General features: G+C 50.1%; 2 protein-coding genes across 2 annotated transcripts; one reads left to right on the top strand and one right to left on the bottom strand.

Moving 5' to 3' along the window:
• Positions 1 to 5,525: 5,525 nt before the first annotated feature.
• EMWEY_00004200 (GPI mannosyltransferase 1, putative) lies at positions 5,526 to 8,798 on the top strand (the record flags this gene model as incomplete). The annotated part of the gene is made up of 9 exons (XM_013480678.1): positions 5,526 to 5,848; positions 6,149 to 6,230; positions 6,479 to 6,561; positions 6,805 to 6,882; positions 7,052 to 7,169; positions 7,481 to 7,585; positions 8,174 to 8,215; positions 8,395 to 8,454; positions 8,664 to 8,798. The coding sequence occupies 9 exons, from the start codon at positions 5,526 to 5,528 to the stop codon at positions 8,796 to 8,798; spliced, it is 1,026 nt and encodes a 341-aa protein (XP_013336132.1).
• Positions 8,799 to 11,188: 2,390 nt separating this feature from the next.
• On the bottom strand, positions 11,189 to 22,593 carry EMWEY_00004190 (IQ calmodulin-binding motif domain-containing protein, putative; the record flags this gene model as incomplete). Its single annotated transcript, XM_013480677.1, has 25 exons — positions 11,189 to 11,344; positions 11,596 to 11,705; positions 11,857 to 12,014; positions 12,149 to 12,393; positions 12,526 to 13,050; positions 13,194 to 13,320; positions 13,464 to 13,683; positions 13,785 to 14,055; positions 14,218 to 14,493; positions 14,697 to 14,816; positions 14,985 to 15,114; positions 15,581 to 15,684; positions 15,819 to 15,960; positions 16,069 to 16,434; positions 16,900 to 16,991; positions 17,112 to 17,506; positions 18,308 to 18,458; positions 18,550 to 18,782; positions 18,991 to 19,124; positions 19,631 to 19,916; positions 20,077 to 20,372; positions 20,515 to 20,705; positions 20,865 to 21,261; positions 21,515 to 21,905; positions 22,119 to 22,593. 25 exons carry the CDS (start codon positions 22,591 to 22,593, stop codon positions 11,189 to 11,191), a joined length of 5,991 nt encoding a protein of 1,996 aa, XP_013336131.1.
• Between the last annotated feature and the right edge of the window lie 47 nt (positions 22,594 to 22,640).

The following is a 22,640-nucleotide window of genomic DNA, read 5'->3' as shown; positions in this document are numbered from 1 at the left end:
CAATTGGCTTCCATAGTTTTCGAAATTTACCGAGCCGGCAACTCCACCTGCCATATTCCACTGTTTCGCGTTGTGCCCGCATCCAGTGAATTGTCCAGTGATATGATACGATTGCGTCGAGACAACCCTGACAGGTTAATATTAAGCTGAGGTTTGAAATTCCCTTCCTATCCAAATTAGTGGTAGTATTGCAGGTTTTTCCGGCGCCATTGTTGCACCTGGGTTGTGGCAACAGCAGGACTACGACAATGTTGAAGGTATGAACTCAACACCTACACCTTCCCATCATTTCAGAAAAATAATACTCGAGGTGGTCCGAAGTTAACTAAGGTAGATATTCGCCCTCTTTCAACATAAACTTCAAACATCCCGTCCGGACTCACTCAATATTCAGCACACGGGGATAAGTTGAAGTCTCGCGTCGCAGCTTCCAAGCTGCAGGATGTTCAATTTTCAATATATTTGTCAGTATGAGCCCCTTCGGTGCCCACCTCTGATGGCTGCTGCTTCCCGTTTGCCAAATGAACGGGGAAAGGCAAAAAAATCCTTTCCACAAGAGAATACTGACAGAGCAGATGAAGTTCCCCCCGGAACCGCATACTGGACATTTTCAGGCAAGTATTCTCCTTTACGGTGGGTATAAGTATATATTGTGTTCTCTTTCTTTATTAGGTAGCATTGTATTTCCTGAAATTCCACCTTTTACTTCCCTTGTTTCCTCTCAGTTGTTCAACTAGCTATAATGCCGTAGTCCAAAGGGGGACACTGCTATAAACCAAACATAGCAGCTCCAAAAGACAAACTGGCTTGTTTCTCCCTAGAAACCCATAGTGACCACTTAAGAGATCCAGCCGTCGATGGGACGCTGCATTGAGAATTATCAGTCCTTAGAGATTGTTTAAGTTATCGTAACTCTGATATAGCATGTTCCCTTGCGGGTATACGTGAAACGCAAGGCTCGTAATCCTCTTAAAACAAGCATACCTGGCAGGGGAGAGTGGGAGAATGCATTGTTGTCTTATCACCGGATTCACCACGTGGGAGAAAATCAAGCCACTTTAATGAATTTGTTTTGGTATACGAGATGATACTGAACGGGTGCGGCTAGTTTGTTCAGTTTTACCATCTGCCTGCGCATCTTTTCGCGGTTGTCGCCTTGTTGTCTGCACTAAGGCGCTTCATGAATTCCTGTGGAGAAGCGCGGACACACGCCAGCTACCTGTCATAGCAGATCCTTTCCGGAGAGTCACGAAGCTTCGACATGGATGAGGAATAATTGCCCCACGCCTTCTGCAACAGACGAGCTATAACAGGATGTGTTGTGGGAATAGTTGCTGAGTCTATTCACGATAGCATACCAGAAAGCACACTCTCCGAATGAATTAGCTTATTCTTCCAGATCCGTTCGGGTATTGAAAGGTTTCGCAAGAGTTCTGGTCCCAAAGTGTTTCGTTGACTTTGCAGCTGAGGTTCAGAGGACAGGAGGTTTTCCTCTACGCGGCGTGTTGGAAGCCAAACGGAATCACCAATCACTCCAACGTTGTTGCAAGTCCTATGTGACCAGGTAAAGCATGGACACGCATTTTGCAAAAAGTTTCAGGACTACACAAAGACGGAGAGTATCAGCGGACCCACGCTTCCTCTACCAACTTAACAGATTGTTGTCGCTATCACGACGCTCCAGCCTCCCACTGCTGCGTGTAGCGGGAACAAAAAAAGCATTACAGTCTAAGGAGTATGAAGCGTGCGGCATGGTAAGAAAGCGGGAATTATGGCGCATTACTGAATCTACAAAACAGCATGCTTGTAACGCGGGGCCCTGGAGTATAAACGAGAAACATTGTGAGCTAGCTTGAGATACTCAAGCTGACAACTCCTTAAATGCAGGTGACATATTTCACCACTCTCTAGGCTTCCACATATGAGCAGCCTAATTGCCTGAAGCTGCCGAAGAGCAATCAGCCTGCTAAGAGCTTTTACTTCACTTGGTGCAACCAAAGGTGCAGGACATCCCGGTACGAAAACACACACAACATTCTTTGCTATATGTATAAACACTACAGAGCATTGTTGAAGGCGTCTGCTTGCCGTTGTGTTCCCGAGCACCGTATCAATTATTCAATACTGTTTTCGTGCCTGCCGCATACTACGGCAGAGTAACGCGCGAGTAACGGCTCACGGGCCAACAAGACAGACGTGCCACTATCGGACAGCATGCAGGTAGCAAGATGGAGCCGAATATCCTATTGACCCGTTTAGTCAAAGTCGCCAATTGTGAACAGAAAAGAGCCCAAAACAAGAGTTAATAGCAAACAAAGGAGTGGCAGCCTCGTCTCCGCAACTTGCTCGACAAGGACGGCATCAGAACAGCAACAATGAGGCTAGACAGGGTGTAGTGAACAGCTAAGCTACCCTGTCACTACGTATGTCTCTTCAGTATGCCTAACTTGGTGCACACTACACTACTGTAGTCTATTCTCCATTCACTATTAACAGACGCTCCGTTTAATAAAATATTAATTTCCAAAACATATATGAGTCCATATTATTACGGGAAAACCCAGAATAATAGAACTGACTGTTGACCCTCCCAAGGGTCAGTGCCAGAGTCACAGCACCAACCTCGCATCCAGTCCCATGGCCGGTGTAGGCTAGCGAGCACTCTGATCCTATTAGGTTTTCCTTTTCCCTAAAAGTGCCTTAAATCCTTAAATATTCTATTTTATTTAAGCCTTTTCGAGTTACCAGGCCCCGAGGACTCACCTCGAAGGTCCATTGTAGTGCCTGTGCACTACACAGGGCCCGCGCGTGGCTGGTGTGCCGCAGCTGGAGTCCACTAAAAGGCGAGCCACTGATGGGAATAATTTGATGTATTGAACTTCTAGGCATATGTTCACGGAAAGTAGGAAAAAAGCGTAGAGTTCCAGAATACGTTAGAGTTTTTGTCCCGTATTTCTCAGTCCCGACGACCGGTACCAGAACCAAGTAACTCCGTTTGGGAATCAACCGGTGGGCTTGACCTTTGAACAAATAGCGTGAAAATGGGCAAATAATCCAACTTCACCTCAGAGGGGAGTTGGATTAGCGGCCTTCACACAACCGTCCGTGGTGTCGAGGGAACAATGTTTCTACGAACAGAGGTGCGGGAGCGCCTTCTCCCCCTTCCCTCTTTTGATATCGGTGAGGGCGTACGCAATGTAAGAAACAAGGCTGAATACAGTTTCACAGGGTGCAAGCCCGTTCAAGGATTCTCCCGTGGAATGTTCACATCCACTCCACGTCGTCGATCTCATGACGACCCGATCACTTCGCATCTGCTAGCCAATGATCTCCCTAAACATCACTCCTTTAAAGGTCGGCGAGCCTTCAGTTGTAAACGATCAACTTTCTCCTGACAAATGAAACTTAGATTTCTCCGAGTCCACGAACACCTCGCATTGGCTCCCAGATACATCTCCTCAGAAATGCGGTAGTGCCCACACCGCACCATACTATCAAAGTCTGCTGCCTCACCAGCCTCTTGCCACCGTGGCGTCCTTAGACCCTAGTCAATCGTGTTAGCGGGCTCTCCCGCACGTTCTTTGCCCCTTCCGCAGATATCGTGTTCTGCTCGCTGTACCTCCGACTCTGTCCCTAGTGGACTCTACATCAGGCTGCACCCCTGTCCTCTGTGGGGCCTCCTCATAGCCAGCAGCCTCTGCCTGCTCTCACGCTCCAGCGTCTTTCCCCATATCCGGGAAACTGGAATGTCATGAAGTTCTAGCGCCACTCAGCACAGAACCCCTGCATACTCATTTGCATAACTTACGTCGTGTACTCTCTATTAACGGACTCCCCGCCGTTGCCTTCTCCACTCTCCATTTCGCTAGTTCGCTGGCCGGCTCACGCAGCCTCCGCTGCCTTCTGTTCAACCGGTGGTCGGCAGATACTATCCTTGTGGTAAACTTGTACCGTGGCTCTTCGGTTGTGCTGCGGCTGATTCTTATTATACATTCCACTATAGAGAAGGGGTAACTGGGTTGGGACAGCTCCCAAGTGTTGTGTGGAGCCTACCAAAGCTGTGTCTGCTTATGGGCTCATAGCGCGTAGCTCCCTAACTACATCCTATGACTACCCAATTACTCCGAGGTTAATACTTAAAATTCCAAATCATTTTCGTGTCTGTACTATAAACAAGGGAAGTTTCCAGGAATAAAATAACTGTGTTCTGAATCGACCCAGGTCATGGCTGGGTGTCAGTGCCCAACCTATAGGATGACGGGGGGGTATCCACAGGGACGAGACAGTCAGGAGCCTGACCTATAACTGCCGTCTCCCAAAGTTGTATTTATATACATAATACTCCTATATAGTAATAATTCTATGTCTTATCCAATTCGATCTTTAAAGGAGCCTACCTGGTACCCAAGCAGTGACTAGGTAGTACGCCACACTGCAGATAGTGGCCGCCGGCTGGGGTAATCCTATTAACCTGTGGCTCCACCTACGGTACTCGACTCTTAAAACATTTAGCAGTATTAATTCCATTTCTTAGTTGCTAATGTCGTAATCCTTCTCTTTATGGTCACTGAGCTACTAGAGATCACACCAGAGCCACATTGTAGTGCCAGTACACTACAGTGCCTGCTGAGCTCTACACAACTTGTTTCTCATCCGTTTCCTAGTGTCCACACAGAGCTAATCTGAGGGCCTTGGGGTTGCTCCTTCTCTTCTTGGCCCCGCCAAAGGGGGGCCTACCAGTAGGTGGCTCTGCGAACAGCAGCCCCGTTTTTCCTGTCGAGGCTAGCATTTACCGATTTCTTTCCTTTCTTCCGCGAACTTAGAGGATGATAAAGGAAAATCGTTTACTTGGGTTGCGGCCGCAGCAGCTACGGCACGTGCTATTTGCTGCTGCGGCGCTGCTGCGACTCTTCCTTTTGGCCTATGGAGAGTGGCAAGACTCTCACTGTAAGATGGCAGCACCACAGCAAATGGCCCATCCTATCGCTAAAACATGCTGGCTAACATGCCAATGCAAGCTGTATGGTGTGAGGCTAATGATCTGGGGTTTACTTAGTGTTTGTTATTTCAGTGGCTGTGAAGTTTACTGACATCGATTACAAGGTGTACACCGACGCTGCTGGTCACGTCTTGAAGGGCGGTTCGCCGTATGAGCGGCACACCTACAGATATTCCCCGCTTGTGTACGTGCAAATCAGAACAGCCACAGCAATAGCTCCAGAAACAGCAGCATCAGAAGCTCCAGCCGCAGCAATGTGGGATTGTAGTCAGTTTGATCCGCTGCAGGGCATACATTTGCCTGCCCAACTTGCTGGGCTGTCCTTTTTTCGGAAAGCTGTTGTTTTGCTGCGTTGATATCGCCGTAGCATTGCTTATTGAGGTGAGGCCATGCTGTACTAGTACTATGTTGCATTGACTGTCGAGCTTTTGTGGGTTGGACTCTGTGGTTGAAAATTGGATAGAGGCGCCGGGTCAGGTGCCAACTGTGAACTCACGTGTTGCTACATCTTGTATCGGCACTAACAATGGACATATTCAAGTTTATGATTTATGTCTCAATTTATCTCATGTTGTCTCTACCTGTAGCAGGGGCTCTGGATGATATACAGGGAAGGCCAGCAGCAACAGCAACAACAACAGCAACAACAGCAGCAGCAGAAGCCAATCTGTGGGAGGGAATGCGGGGACCCTGGAAGGGCTGCAAACGGCAGCAGCAACGTTTGCCCCCTCAACAGTATAAGGAGAACAGGAAGCATGGGCAGCAAAGGAGAGTACCCCTTGCATACGTTTTTGCTTCCGTGCTTCTGCTGGCTGTTTCACCCGGTTGTGGCTACCGTCAGCGCACGGGGTAATGCTGACTCTCTCCCATGTCTCCTCGTGCTGCTGACAGTGGTTGCTGTTAGGGCCCAAAGGCTTCTTCTTTCTGCAGTCCTGTAAGCTGCCCCGCAGGTGCTGCTGCGGTCGCTTGGCAGCTAGTGTTGCTGTTGACGTTTCGTCCGTTTTGACGCCGCGGTTGTGGTGGTGTTTCTACACCCATTACTATCACTCATGCTTCTGGTGCTACTACCGCTGCTGTGAGAGCGAGGGGTCTCCGTGCTGCTTCGCAACTGTGTGTCCGACACTCGCTTATCTGCTATTGTCTCTTCAGGTACGGGTTGGCTGTGCACCTGAAGGTGTATCCTGTCATCTACGGCGTGCCCATTCTCCTTTTCATGCAACAGGGAGCCCTGGTGAGGCTGCCGCTACTTCCACGCTTTTCGAGGTTGTTGCTGCTGCTTTCGCATTTTTCGGGAGTGTTGCTGCTGCGCCTGCTCCCTCACTGAGGTGCAGTAGCGGATTGGTGGATACTGGAGCAGATCCAAAGTGTGCATATGGGCTGTAAGGCACTTGCTGTTGTCCTTTTACAGCCTGAGAGCATCACAACGCTGCCGCAACGCCCAAAGGGGTTGTGGCAGACGTTACTGTGGGGTGTTGTTAGAGCTCCCCTTGCCGCGTTGTTGTTGCCGTTCCGAGTGTGCTGCTTCTTACTGCGGAGGATGGGGCGAAGGCAGTGGGCCTTCGGTCTCCTTTCCGTTGCAGCCTGCTGTGCCCTGGGCTATATCTTTTACTGCGTGTGAGTCTCTCCAGCGAGCAGACACGTGAAGAAGCGTGCACCTTCATCTGCAGGTGGCAGATCGCCTCACGTACTACCTTCTCTTTATCTACAGACTGCATGCACACGTGAAGCATATTGCTTCCTTACGTGGTCGTTCGTAGCCTCCGGCGCTGCGTTCCGCTGCAGTCATGTGTTTTGTTGGCTGACAGCTTTATTGGCGCCGAAACTAAAGGTTGCATGGACGTGCCGCTGACAAGCAGGACCTCAGGCCTGTCCCGTGCCAACAGGTGCTGCTGCAACTGATGTACCCGCTGAGCTGCGAATTTTCAACTATGGCGGCTACAAGTAGATCAAATGTGCCGTTTGTTGGTTAGAACACTTCTGTAGGTGGCAGGATGGTGCAATGATTCCCTATATATTGGCAGATCGGCCCTGCGGTGCGCTGAGCTCTTCCAGGTACGGATTCCCGTTTGTCTTCGAGTCTTACCTATATCACGCTACCCGCAGTGATCACCGACACAACATGTCTCCCTACTTTTATCTACTGTACTTGGACTCTGTGGCGCCCGTTAAGGTGAGTAGTACCTGCCTCGGAGCGCGTCGTAGCAGCAAAGCGGGCTAGTTGGGGCATGCTGATAGCTGCAGTTTCTGCTAGTATCTGCTGCTCTTGCTGCCGCACGGGCCTTGCTGACGGGAATGGCCGTGAAAAATTCAACACAATTGTTTGAGTGCGTGTGAGTGGTTTATTGCGTTCTCCACTGGTGTGCAAATACTATCCTCTTTGTATTTCGCTGCTGGCTCAATCGTGTATTTGCTTTTCGAGTACAGTAGTTGGCTTCTTATTCGTATGCGGTTGTCGGTGGTTTCTACAACGGTTTGTGCCAGAAAGCTTTCTCCATTTTGCTCGCTGCTCCATCACAGTCCCGCTTGAATGTGCGTTTCTCTGTGTTCCCACAAGTTCCTGGGTCCTCAATCGGCCACTCTTTGCGGGTGGGTGTTGCAGCAGCCGCAGCAGCAACTCAAGTGCAACAAAACCAGAAGCTTTGTGTATATGTATCTCGGTGCTTTCTCCGTCCGTAGGGTCTGTCAGTGGCGCTGTTGTTGCCTCAGTTGGTTTGCGCCCTCCTCCTCGGCTGTTTTTTTGCGAAGCCTAACTTGGAGGCCGGTTTATTTTTGGAGGTGATTCACTTAAATCTTTTGACGGCAGTGCATAAGACCGAATTGTATGTGTACGCAACGTGTTTCGTATTCGAACCTTTTTGCATATATTGGGATGCATAGCACAAACATTTCCTGTAGGGATGCGGCCTCGGGGTGACTCTTGCAGCGGCCTCAGCTGGCTTAGCTAGATCCCGCCATGCTTTCCTTTTGCTGCCTGGTGTGACAGTAGTGCAGGGCAGCACTGTATTGCAACAGCACTGTGATGTGACGGCAACAGGCGTAGCAGTACGACTGTCCAGGTAGATGCGCACAATGGTGTTATGCCTGGGGGGGAAAGGAACATTAGGTGCTCTCTTTCTTCTGAGTCTGAAAATCCAGGGTTGAGGATCGCTGTGGGGCTGTGCTTGTGCTTTACAGACTGTGGCCTTTGTGGCGCTCAACAAAGTTTGCACCACGCAGGTAGGCCCAAATGTCGCGTGAAGGCATTGGCGAAAACCTCTCTCACCGTCTTGATTCGTCCGTGAAACCCTTGGGGCGCTCACACGTTCGTTAGAGATGGCCAGGTGGTCTCAATTTCATGACGGCTTGGCGGTCTGTGGAATTGCCGACTGTTTATTATCGGGGGGGTTTGTGTGCAGTACTTTCTGTGGTGGCTTTGCCTGATGCCGTTTGCCGTGGGGGCCACTGACATGAAAAAGGTAAAAAATCCTGCCCGTTTGCTGCTTCGTGCCCTCATTGGTGCCGCTGTCTTGTAGCAGCATTTGTACTCTAAAACAAGTGTGGACAGCCAGCAAGGCCAGCTGACGCTTTAGCTAGGGCGGTAATTTCGGACGGGATGCCCGGAAGCAGGTCTATGAAGGGTTCCGTTGTAGCGACCAAAGGTTTTTCGTTTTTTTGGCTTTTGCAGAACACCCTGTTGCAGACGGGGTTGGTGATGGCGGTGTTTCAAGTGGCCTGTTTGGTCTGGTTGTTTTTTGGCTATCAGCTGGAGTTCGAGGGGAAGCCTGTTTTCCTGGAGGTATGGGAGCCGTTTGATTTGTAAATGGACAGTTTGCTTGCTCAGGGAATGTGCCCCTCACGCCATCTCTAGCGGCCAGTACGCTCGAAACGGTTGTTGGGCTTGACAGGCCTTCTCACAGTATACTTCCCACGTTGGTTATCGTTCCGTGCTAACAAAAACATCGTTGCCCAGCCTGTCGTCATTATTCCCCTATAGTGAACACATGCGTGGGTACCTTGGGCCCCCCATTGTACACATAGTCGAGGGGGTTGATGTGAAGGGCCTGCTTGCCAGCGGCGCAGTCCCTTTCGGGTGTAGAAGGAAGCCTTTGACTGTATTCTCCTTCTACACATTTTTTTGTGTCGCCGGCCAATGGCGTTAGTCAGGAGTGTATGAGTTATATCCGACTGTACATGTTGCGTCATTTGCCATTTGTTTCTGTCGCGTTTTTTCGTTGCATGCCTAACGTGAAACTTGCAGGAGGTGCTCCATTTCTCTGTGCCTTCAGCTCTCGTTTGCGTCTGCGGCATTTGCCAGTAGCCAGATGGGCCTAGTTGCGTTCTTCTCGCACAAAATTCGCTCCCAAAACGGAATGGTTAGAACAAAGCGAATCCAACTCGCGGCAGATGGTGAAGTGCTCGAGAGGAAAAGGGTCTGATCAGTAGGGCTCTGCCTTCTTTCGTTCACCACGCTGGTCTTCCCGCGTGTCGCCTTTTAGCTAGTGCCCATTGTCACGCTTTCATTCCGCCTCTGCTTCTGTGGCCGCCGTCCGTTCTGCTCTCCTGTTTTCCTGACGAGGGATTGTCTCCTAACCCTTATCAAAGGGCGTGTGTGTGCACGGCTTTGAGCAGCCTCCCTGCTTCTTTATCTCGCTCTTCTTGAGCGTTTGCGAACCTGTGTGGTATGCGCTACTTGCCGGCTCAAGTGGAGCTATGGTTCGATGGCCGCATCTTATTATCGGCATGAATCTTGCTTTACCTCAGCTTTCGCGCTAGACTGCAAACTGAGACACGAAAATCAGCGGCTAACCACCTCTATGCATTGATACCCTTTCCCTTTGTGCATTGCATCGGGGAGACTCTGCAGCAACATGACAACGGTTAGGAGCTCTTTTGACTGTTTGAAGTCCCAGGAATTCCGACAGGCCCCACCTAAATCTACGTAGTGTATTTTTACGTGCAGTGTCACCGTGCAGGGGAGCAATTGATGCAATAATGCTTTCGTTTTGGAGGACTTAGGTAGAACGTACACGCATAAGCCTGCGGAGACACGGGCATTCATCAGATCTCCAGATTGTCCCCATTTACTGTGCCAACTCTATCTTAACGTTTGAAAATGTAATGGTGAATTGTTCGTTGTACTTGTTGGTAGACGCATTGCCATTTCCGTCACTGCTTTGGGAATCCTACCAACCCCCGACCACTCCACATGCCTGGTAGAAGTTCCATGACCAGATACTTCCATTCATAACTGCCCAGATGTATAATTATTGTGAACGCCCCTCTAGAGGATATGGTGACCATTGGCACTTGGCGGGATGCTTCGAAAACCGTCAGGACTCCTTGGTAGTCTCACGATTTCCACTGTTTGCTTTCCTACTTCTTGATTACGATAACAAGTGACTGCGACGTTTGGTTATGAAGAACGCCTTCCCTTGATAAATAGGCCTAGAGATGCAAGCTACAGTGGGTTGGTTCAATTCCAAGCATCCCTACGCCCGTCGGCCCATACCCATACGCAACGCACCATCATTCCTACTTCTTGTTTTAAGCAACGCTGCTCGTCTACACAGCATGATGTAGCAGCAGCAAAGTCGAACAATGAACACAACTAGTAGTGCTCTGCATTGCTCAAGAGGCGCTGCTCCATACTGGTGTCAGCCCTTCACTAGGAGATGCTGGTACTTCTACGCGTAGAATCGTGGATGATGCTTTCATCAGGTACAAGCTATCTAACCTGGTGTGCTTCTGCAAGCGAGTCGGCAAGATAACCCCGCGGCTCCTCAGGTGTTCAATGAAGAACAGACAATTCAAACGTAGTGTTCCTAACTTCATAACCTAAAAATTGCTTGGAGGGGAAACCATGTTGGCATCTAGGTTGCTGTGACAAGATCGAACTCGCCAGCATGACGTGGCCGTGACCATGCTTTGGGGGCGGCTTTGCGCAACAGAAAAGTGAACCCCTAAAAGAATGGCAACGGAAGAACCCTCTGTTGTTCAAAATGCACCAATCACTGGGTACATCAGACGGTCCTACTCACCTTTGCGAAAACACAAATTGGAAGATGACAAAACAGATTGTTGCGGGAGTGCCGGTGAGTGTAAATGGCACAATAAGACTGCTAAGAGCAGACAATGGGTCGCTCAAACTCCTTTCACCATCTCGCTCGAGATAACTTATCGCGAAGAATTCCAAGCTTCCTTTGCTCCTTTTTAGTCTTGAAGCGTATTGATTTCATCGCCAGAATCGGTAGAGTTGTTCTTATTGCAGGCGCTGTGAAGGCTGTAGGTGGGGCGGATCCGCTGCATCAGCGAGGAGTCGGGCACTAAAGTCTCGGCGGCCTGCTTTGCACTTAGGCGGGACTGGTTCTGGGAAGTGCACACAAGCACACCTATGCGAGAATTATCAGTACCTAAATACTGAAAAGCTAACCAGTATGCATTTCGTATACAGTATTAGGCCTTCCTTCCCTTTCTACGTTAAGTGCCTGCTCAGAGGCATGGAAAACATCTACAACTGTCCATTATCCACAGATTTCATGATGCTCAATTGGTATTCACTATTAAGCCAGCTGTTTAATTTATGTGCTCCCGTATGCACGGCTTTTGCCTAACAATACCTCTCTTGAGAGAGTCGCGCTGCCAAGGATACGGGAATTCATTTCCAGAGTCTCGCGGTATTTGTTTTGGTCTCGTTCCATAACGCTCTTCGGTTGTTCTATTGGATCTCCTGAAACGCACGAACACAGCACAGGGCCGCTCTGCTTAAATGCATGGGACCCCGTAAGATGCTCACAGTACGTGACGTCTCCACCAACGTATGAGGTGATTACATCTATCGTTTTTCAGAGGCTGAGTCCAGGGATACACGTATTACGGACCCGTTGCTGTTCTGTACTTTCTCAAGAGCTTGGACTCTCTAGCGCTGACGATATTGTCAAGCATTTGCCTCGTTGGCCTGACTGCTTTCGCCCAGCTGAATGACAACGAGACTGCGTTTCCGGTTGTGTGTAGTGACCGTATAACCATTCTTAAAGGCCTAGCAGACAGCACAAACAAACAAATAGCAGCCACCAATTTTCAGCGGCAGAAATAGGAATGGCGGCGTCTGCACAGCGGTTTGGTGGAACAATTCAAGGAGAACACAAGGGTGCCACATTACTATGCACGAACCTGAGATGCCGCAAGCTGTAAACGCCAGGTTCCAATGTGAACTCTCCCCTTAAGCGTTCTAATTCGCACGATATGGCTTTTTCTGTGGGTGTTTCCTGTGGTTTTGGTTGGTCTGGTGGCTTCTTAAAGAAGAAAGACTGAACGGCTACACGCTCTTCTGCAGCGGAGACAGGGGCTGCAGGCTTCTTCGAATAAAGGACCTCCAAGACAGAGTAGCCATGAATGATCCTGGATTCGAACAGGACCTGCGTTTATCCACAAACACAAGCGATTAGTACAGGGAAACTGGTTGCACGTGTAATTCATGGAATTCATCTTATGACGCTCAGGTAAAGATGCCTTCATGCCGCTATCCTCACCAGTACATCGGAACTCACCAGTACGTCTGTTCCTGTGACTCCTATGTCTATTACAGCGTCGCCCTTCCACAGAGAGTGGAAAACACGAGTCGGTTTACAAATAGCTTTCACCCTGTCCGTCCTAATGTTAGGTAAAGTTTGTTTGCTCTGTTGTGGTTGCTGCACTTTGAAACCCGCGAACTTCAGAAATGGGTTTGCAACAGCTCTCTGTTCCGCTGCAGCTGATGCACTTTTGCCTTCTGCTGCAGCCGCGGAAGGCCTTGAAGCCTTCTGGGAGGGTTCTACGACACTAAGTGCTCCCCACGTGTACAGAAAAGGCGATGACTGCTGCAGAGATACTACAACAAACCGTGCCCCAAGTGCAACCTTCGAGACTACGTGACGGTGACCTGGAGTTGGTGGAATAGGCACAAAAGTTGGGAGGTCTCTTGACTTTTTGTCTTCGATTCCTTGGCCGAGTTGGCCACTGTCGTTGCACCCCCATGCAAAAACGCCACTGCTGCCTGCTGTCCTCATCACGTTGAATCCAGCAGAACAACAGATCTGAATAAACAACACGAAGCACAGCTAGCAACGGACAGCATCGGATCTGGAAAATGCGGTGGAACTAACAAGGCGCAGAACGGGACATTCTAGAAGCTAAGTGCACTTGCCTGTAGTGCCTCCTCCGTCGAATCAACGGGCACCTCTCTCGGAGTGTAAGAATGCGAATCCGGGATTATCGTGGGCAGACGAACGAAGTGGGCAGCACCCCACATCAAGGCTTTTCCGTCAGAACATACCGCTCCTGTTTGTCGGGGTCCCGCAGCGATGCTACGCGGCGCAAGCGAGCAGCGGAGGAAAGAAGGGGGATGTGCACTAAAGTCGACTTCGTGTGTGCCATAAATAGTTTGTAAAACTGCATATTGTGCTGGCGTTTCACGGTACGTGCACAATATAAGACCATGGAAGCTCACCTTCTCAGTCTGATGCCATTGTTACGGATTGTAGGAATCAGAGTTGGGTGCCGAACGCACATTAGCCTGTGGCCCAAGCCGCATTGTCCTTCTGAGTTGTCCCCCCAAGCAAAAGCCATGCCCTCACTAGTGAGAGCGACCGAGTGGTCTAGGCCTGCTACTACTGCGCATATTTTGTGCGTATAATCAACCTCCTGGACAAGTTGCTGCACGAGATGGCCTGAAAACGTCTCAGCATCAGTCACCCTTTCCAGATGGTTAGCTGGCAGTCTGCTTCAAAGTGCTTGGCAATTCTCGAAGGCAACCATTCCCGAGGCCTACCGGTTTTCAAGTCCACTGTATCTTTAAAAACTCGGTCTACAAACTTCAGGGGGCCCACGCAAGTCATCCCCTGTTCTCGTGGAACTTGCCGTTCCCCAAGTTGTCCTCGGTCCCCCCAACCCCATGCGTATACGCTCGGGACGAGGTTAAAATCCTGCCAACTTCCACCCTTGACGACTGCCCTGACGCGGGTAGCGAAGTTTTCAAAGGCCGGTCGTCTCACCGAGAGAAGTACCAAACTGTGATGGCCGCCGATTGCCAGATCTTGAAACTGAAGGTAAAAACGCACCTATAGAGAAATTTTCATCGCGGCTAGGCCACTGAACAACGGCTCCAGTTCCCTAAGTATGACACTCCCGTTAGTGTTGCGACGTGTTGTCTTGTTATCCATACTAGCATGGGTAGTATACGCATTTGGGGTCAACAAACTGACCATAACTGGCACCGTTTGCGTAGCCTCCGCCATGTAGCCGTTCGCCTGCTGACTTGTGGCCGTGGCTAATTGCACTAAGAGGTCCTGAAGTGGCTGTGCCCACGTGCGAGGATAGATACCACGGCAATCGCAATTTGCATTCAAGCTGATTGGGTACGCATAGTGAGTCTCCTGGCGCATTCGTTCGACCCTGAACACACCTTGAACCCTAAGTAGGTGAGGGCGCAGCAGCTCAAAAGCAACACGCTCGCGCCGTTTGATGACAGAGTCGGCTTTCTGCGTCGCATGCACCAGAATATACACGAGGCCCTAGGACACTATACATAACGTTAAGGGCTAAACAGCATCTCCTATGCACTAGACGATGGCTGCATGACAATGCCGTCATGCTAACATTTGTACTGTACCAGCCGCGACAAATGCAAAAGTGGTTAAATTTGCCATTGCCGTGCTCCACTAGGGTGGTAGCTCCTCCTAACCTTTGGCATCTGGATGGGGAGAGGCAGCGCCAGATCTACATCCAATTCTCGTAGTAAAAGCATCGAACGCCACCAGCGCTGGATTTTCACGACCATGCACCTGGCTAGAAGGAAGTCTCCCTGCCAGCAGCATTACGCATCCCCCGCAACAAAACTCATGATGGCATTCCAGATGGAAACATATAGGCTCTCGCTCATGCAAACATGTTTTGAATGCTGCTAAAGCAGTCTTATTAATTGAGACTGGCGCACTCTCAAAGTAGGGAGGGAGGGCAGTGGACGTCTTACCCTGCGAAGCCTCATCAGAGCTCCAGCTTGGCAGAGCAATGCTGCATTCTTTAAGCGTACATATTGCTGCCGGATAATGGCCATCCTGAAAAAGCTTTGAATACGAACAACTGAAGTATTCATTTGTACCCTGAACAGATGAGGTTTACGACAGCGCACAACCAGGTAACCTTTCAAATCAAATGCGCAAAACGATGCCCACATGCCCGGGATCATGCATCTATGCTAAGGCATGCTAGCTATTCACTATGCGGCAAACCAGAAAACATATGCAGGGATGCTCTCCGATGAGTGCTCTCCGGGTGAGATCAACTGTGAATGCCATACGAAATCATTTCCCTCATCACTGTCGTCCGTCGTATGATTGGGCGGTAGTTCAGCATGACACGCATGCTGTAGAGCTTGGCCCCCTTCCGCTGGATAGACAAGAATGCCATAGTCAGACCTCTAAGTTCCTGGAACTTGCGGCGTTCCCTCCACCTGCATAACCAGCTCACGAGTCGTGCCCAATCGCTTGTCTCGGCCGTTGCCCACAATGCTTCTGACTATTGTTCCATTCATCCACCTTTTCCGTGCACTCTCCCTGTTTTGCTTACCCTCTGAAATGCCGCTGTATAGTTGTAGCTGCCCTGTTGGGGATTACCACCTCGGTGATTTTTTCTAGAATGACAACTTGGGCTTTGTAAGACCTCCACGCATTCTGCATTCACATGCCAGGATATGCGTGGTGTTGACCACACCCTAGAAAAATCCCCATTTGAATGCTTCCAGCGTAGGATCGCCCTCCCCAAACGCCAAAAGGAAGCAACGTTGAAGGCATTGTCGATTCATTACCTGTACAAGGAGGGAACAGTACTCTAAGAACGCCTCGTGCCGTAGCTTTGCCGCCTGCTTCTGTGCCATGATCGAACGCCACCAAGATTGAATGCACACAGCTGCGCTCCACCGCAGACAGTAAACTTCCCTGTTCCTATACCTGAGTTGCAGATCCACCACATATCATTCGCATAACACTATATCTCACCTACCATCCCACACAAGCTCTAGGGAGTGTCGGGAGGATACAGAAGACATAATCGCGAACCCATTCACCAAGCGCAATGCCCGAGAAGTGTTGCACTGCTGTTGAATATATAGGGGAGCCCACTTCATTTCGATGGAGTGGACAACCTCGTCGCTAAGACCTAATCGCCGAAAGGAATACGCGATACCCGCGGTAATGACGGCCCCAAAGAAAAGATCCTTGAGAGGCTGGAGTTTCTTTCGCTCACGTATCAGGAGCACGCGACGTACATGGCTCTGCACTCGGATGCACAGCCAGTGCATATCGGCCACGAAGGCGCGTTCCCGTACAGTTCGCCAGATGCGCTGCACGCGGGTAACCGCGGGCACGAGACGTTCAAGGTAGTCGATTCTCCTGCAAAGCGCAAAATCCGACACTGTTTGGCCTCTGGAGTAGCGAAACGTAAAATGGAGAGATGGAAGGCAGTTTAACCGGGTCCCTGAGGTTGTCGTCTGTCGCAAATCCACGATAGCCTTGCCAGATATTAGGAATTCGTGGAAAGCGTATCCTGCTGCAATGTGAGTTACTATTCAGTTGCAATACGCACAACAACGCATTGTGGTTCCCCACTTACGTCTTTTCTAGAATTATAAATGCAGCTTTGCGGAAGAACACAGTTGTCCTCCCCAACTGATACCCGGTGTCAGGAAACCTAAGGGCCTGAAGAGAAGTGTGATGAAGATTGGAACTGGTCCAGGATCAAACGCCAGAGGTGGGAAGGCTTGCGGGCCACCAACGACCTAAGGCTATACTGTTTTTGACCGGTTCTACAAACAAACCTGGAGCAAAAAAGCACTTGCTGCTTTGGGATCTGGATGTTTTAATAACAGCTTGGTCGTTTGCTGCTCGTACGAAGTTGGGATGCAAAGCACGGCGTAGAGTTCAAGGAACTCTTTATAAAGTAGTCGAACTGTCATGCCAAGGTAACGCGTTCTGCAATAGGTCTGCCATGAGTCCAAAATCACACTCCAAAGCCACAAAGTTTCCCCGCACAAATATTGCACGTCCGCTCTCGCTCTGTAGAATCTATTCCATTACAATGAAGAGGCCAACCAATGACTTACCAACACCTGCAAGTCATGTAGCTGCTTCCACACGTGAACTGAATTGAATCCTAGCAAGTAGCCATTGCCGCTCCGCCCCAACTTAGCTTCACTGGCCATTAGGGCCTTTAGGCGGGGAGGCACTTGAGGCTCATGACACAACGTGCCAGCCATCAAAGCATACGCATCTTGTTGAAATCGAGCATGCGCATGTTGTTCGCTCTGGCTGTTTTGCCGCCAGCGCTTAATGTAGGAACTGAGCTTTGACGAGGACGATTCCTCCCCAGCGGCGTCGCCAGCCGAAAATGGCCGGAGGGCGCTGACGCACGCAATAAAATTGGTCTGTGGAGCCTCCTGAACACACGGGCAGAATATTCGTGTATTGTGATGACTGTGTGTAACCAGGATTCCAACCGCTGTCAGCGCAACCAATACGGAGCAGGGTCTCGATGCTATGCCCAATTAGTAAAGAACGACATATTCAGTGTGCACAAGGGAAGAAAACTGTTCGCTCGACTTGAGGGTCGAAACTTGCCGATCCTCCAGACAGCGTGTCCTTAGTGTACTGAATAAACCGGTTGGTTACGCTAATACGAAGGCAGTCGGGGGGAAAGACGTCGTGAACCGTCTCATGCTCGACAAGTGAGCGCAGTAGACCCAGTTTGCTTTGCAGCAGCAGTGTCCGGAGTCCTGAGAATGGCATTTCATGTTGCGCATCAATTTCGGTATAGAAAGCTAGCTATACTTGTATAACCATTTTTTCAAACGGATGACCACCGGGAAACAAACGTTTTTTGCTGCAAAGTGTAAATGAAACAAAGGAAAACAAGGCAATTAATACATACGAAAACAGCATATGACGTGTGAATTGTAGCGTCTGAGAACGATTGCACTTCACTCCTAATTGACTTGTCTTTTACGGCAGCCACACTTGCTGCATGCTGGGCCTACTAGGAGCGACTGTATAGGCGTTTGCATCGCTGGTACAGAATTTTGTAGCGTCGTAGACAAGCGTGCCGGAGGTATGCACCACGGTGAACTGGCAAAGAACTGAGAAAAGAAGGCATACGTTTGCGTAGATGCATATTCCCCCCGTGCAGAGCCGAAGACGCTTGCAGGCATATATATCTAATCGGCAGACTAAACAACCTGAAGAGGACCGCCTCTAGGAGACACAGCTCCGTGCCTGCACGTCCACGAGAAATTTAAGAGCGTACTTGGGTCCAAACCGGATCCTGGTCCCTTTTTTGCTGCAGAGCCGCCGCCCACTACTGCTCCTTTGCCCGCATGGCCAGTGGCTTTCACAACCCTCACGGCCATCTTAGGCCTCAAAATTTCAGGTGGTGGGGGCTTGTACCCTGGCACTTTCTGCAGAACGCTCAGCAACAATAGTAGGCCTGAGATCCAACGCAGTTTGGCTCGCCGTTTCGACATGGATTCCTAGAGCTAAGGGTCTTACTCTTATTTTGTCCGTTTTGCCTTTACTCCTGAGGATCCGATTCACGAATGAAATGGCAGCCAACGGTACTCCGCCGGACAAGTCATCAGCTGCTTCTCCACCCCTTGTTGTGTGTTCGTGCTTCAGTACTTGCCATACACCTTCGGGGCCCGTGAAAACCTCGAGGATTTCGTCGTTCAGGGTAAAGTTCGCTGGGGGCGGCTTTACATCCTCGAGTAGATAAGTTGCTTGATCTGTACCAGCACGCATACCAGCGTTTTACATTGCTATCTCCCGCTTAAGTGTCATGACGAGTTGGTCAGACAGTCGGTAAGGCACCTCAGATGATATCATCCCATAAGAGCTAGTTGTCGTGTGTTGTGTATGACTAGTGCCCTGTGCATGAGAAACAAACCAACGAGAGTTCATCTAAGAAAGCAACAGTGTGTGTTAGGAGCTGACCAAGAGTGAACGCCCAAGTTGCAAATATGTGAAGTAAACACTCTTCCGTGTAGTTGTGCAGCAGCTGGTTAAAGGCCCAGTCCGGGCTCACACGTCGAAGGTCTAACCCTGCTGCCTTCAGCAGCGTTAAACGGCTGCAGCGTACCCACAACTCCAACTCCACAATCACAGCCTTCGACCCTTTATCCACTGCAGGCTGTCCGTCACGCAAAATACCGTCCTTACGCCAAGCCTTATGTGAGCCCCACAGGTGTACTGACACCGCCTAAAATGTGCAGAGCCTGTGACATTATTTCTGGCTGCAGCAGAATACTTGTAGGCCTGCAGTGGAACAGTTCGATGAATACAGTGGGGTTTATCTCGCCCTATCTGTCCGATTATTACTTTGTGCTCACTTGTGAACTTCCGCATTCTTGGTCAATTGCAGACTTTGACGGATGATTCCCAGAAGCCACCAACGCAGACGCACAAAAAGCTTTAGTGCCAAGTGCCGCACTTGCCAGGCGTCTGTTCCCAAGTAGATGTCTCGCATGACCGTCTCGTCAACACCTAGGAGACTTGCCAACTGATATGGAACAACAGAGTGCGGCATAGGGTAGAGAAAACTCAACGCTTGTGCAAAAAGTTACAGACTGTTTACCAACTCATAGTTTCAGGGGACTCGCCCTTGCACTCTAGTGCAGTTGCTCCAGGAGCAACTAACCAGCTTGTTAATTTGAAGTGACCACTGACCAGATTGATAATGTCGAGACCCGCCAAAGTCATCGCCGACTTCTTGCCTACCATGAGAGTACGCTCAACCGTATGTCCGCTTTGCTTTGTTATTCGCCTCACTCTCGGAGCTGCGGGCACCGAAGGCTCCTCCTCCTTTTCTTCTTCAACCTCCTCTTTGGGAAGTTCGTTCTGTATCTTGAAGCTCGTGACGTCTGCAAGTCAAAATGTGTGGAGGGCAATATGCAAGCACAAAAGCCCTCTCAATCCTTGGGAAACAGACTCATTCGAAGAAAAACCCACTCAACTGCCCAATTTCCCACCCAGTGCACTGGAAGGAAGAATTGATGGAACAGGAGACGGTTGTGGTTCTACCTGCTACAAGAATGGCGCTAAGCAGCAACAAAAACTCAGCCTTTTCGGTGTCAGAGAGGCCGATGGTGGACAGGTCGGCGAGGATTTGCTGACACTTCTCGTAGTGCACGTCTTCAAAGAGAACAAAAGGGGGGGGGAAGTAATGCATCAAAGCCTTAACATCGACGGGGTGAAGGCCAGCGTTCTTCAGCTGCGGGTCAGCAGCGTTATAGTGAATGCCATACATAAGATGGTAAAATATGTTGGGCAAGGGGAGCGAACCGACAGACTGGCGCATCTGCCATGAGATAATGTCTCTGAAGCGCACAGTCCACGAGTTACGCAGCAGCCTTAAACCTTCAGCATTTCATAAACACAGAACAGCACGAACACAGAAGCACTATGCCAGCACTATGCCAAGCACACTGCGCAACGTGCGCAGTGGTCCACTACGCGTACTGGCTGGGCTCATAAGACGAGTTGGGCAGGAAGCTGAAGCCCACAACGTCTCCTTGGGAGTCTAGCTCTACTTGAAAAAGGTCCATAAGTCGCCCCCCAAAAAGTGTGCCCTTGTTCGTAATGTGCAGGGACTCCAAAAGCGAGACTGCAGCGTCTCTCTTGGCTTCAGTGGCGAGCGCCTGTTCATCGGTCTGCACAGTAAAGCGATGACTCCACAAAGCTAGTAAGCTCTTATTACACTATATAGCACTGGTAACGGCAGTAACCGGTTAACACTTCAATACAAGGGTAGGGAGGAACGAATTTGCTTCCTGGTGAAAGTTGAAGGAGGCAAGCCTCCGCATGCCTACCCACGTGTCCTCCATAATTAAGGCAAAACGAATGAAAAGCTTCACTAGCTCGTGGTGAACTCGGTCTTGTCCTGATCCGAAGGCTCCGAAGGTGAGTACAAGCTGGTTTGTGTGCTGCTTTCTTGCGTTAATAAATGCCCGGCGAGCCACCAAGTAGGGATGTGACGGCAGCTCCGCTACGTGAGATGTCCAGTAGTGCACGGCTTTGCTACGGTTAAAGATGTCGTCGCTCGCCGAGTCGTGTGAGTCCCAAGGGTTCACAAATATCAGCATGTTGTCACAAGAAGTAAAGTATTTGCCACGGTTGAACCGTTGCTGCAAACAATCAATAATCGCCGTGTCGTCGCAAGATGGCAGATACATTAAGCTATCTATCGCCTCTTCTGGATGTTTTGCTCTGCAGAAGCGGCACACAAAGACAGCAGCAAACAGCGAAAAGCAGCTCCTTTACTGACTGTCCCATGTTTCAAACGGTTTACATGCAAGAACCATTCTTCAGCTTGCTTGAAGGGTTTAGTTGTGACTTCGAACAGTGAGTGCCAAGCGATTCACTTAGGCCCCCCTTGTATTACATCTGCTTAGGCTAATTTCGTGTGCAGCAGACTATCAGCCTTATAATTATTTCTTAGACGCTAAACCCTTGGGCTTACTGTTCTCCGAGTTGGGCCTCTGCTGGTATTACGCTGTGTCTGCTGAGGTGCATCAAGTTGGGGAGCTCGTTCTGCACTATACGGGCAGCTCGGGCCCCTCCCCTGCTGCCACCGAATTGGAATGGCTGCACTCGCTGCAAAAGAGGCTTGCCTAGGAGTGAGGGGTCTATCACTTGCATGGTAACCAGCCCCCTGAAGTCGGGTGTCTTTCCCTTGGTGGCCTCTTTGTCTCTAATGAACACTTTTGATCCCGAAAGCAACAACGTATCAGGTGCCGAGGCAGCTCCGCGGAATCCCTGGTCGTCCATGCCGTACACATCCAACTTGTGTAGAGACTCATCTTCAGAATCCTTATCACCGCCATGTCTGCTCATTCCTCGTAGCCGGCCCCCTGCAAACACAGGCATACGCAGACCGGACAAAATCAGCATTTTGGCAGCCTGCTATCTGATTGGTAATATAATAATCGTGTATTTATGTGTTTACATAGCTGCTGCGCAGAGCAGCTTGTCTACGAGGTTTTGGAAGCTTGCTCTCAAAGGGCGAGCAATTCCATGGTAACTGCATACTAAGTGGGTGCCCAGAAAAAGGGGACTGACAGTACCTCTCTGGGAGACACCTCGTCCAAGCTGCCGTTTGAAGAGCAGACTCTTCTTCGCTGTGGGGCCTAAGGTCGTGGCCGGAGCAGCAGCAAAAGCTGGACCAGTTGAAGCGAGCTGGCGCGAACCCAATGAAGGCGATCGCGTTTTTCCTTCGGCTACCCCTGGCGACTGCTTTTTGCCTAGTATAAATAAAGCAGCTGGGTCATCTGCTAAATGGGAGGAAGAAGGAGATAAGTCTTCGAACCTCCCGGGCAAACGGGATGTTGCTACTTCTACTGTTGCCATTTCAGGCGCAGAAACGCCAAGGGTCTGTGGAGAGCCCCCCTCATCTCCTCTCCTTGGAGTCCTCGAACTACTTTGAGATGAGATGGATAACTTGCTATGCAAGGTATCCTTTCTGAGATTTGCATCTTTATTGTGCCCCAACCCGTCGGCTGCTGCCGAGTCCGAGCGCCCGGAGGCGCGGTCGTCGGCCATACGGGCCAGAGGCTAGTGCGTCTTTAAATATTTTTAACAGGAATTTG

The sequence above is a fragment of the Eimeria maxima genome, genomic scaffold (assembly GCF_000499605.1).
Source record: "Eimeria maxima Weybridge genomic scaffold, Emw_scaff22, whole genome shotgun sequence".
NCBI lineage: Eukaryota > Apicomplexa > Conoidasida > Eucoccidiorida > Eimeriidae > Eimeria > Eimeria maxima.
This window is presented reverse-complemented; position numbering and strand designations above follow the sequence as displayed.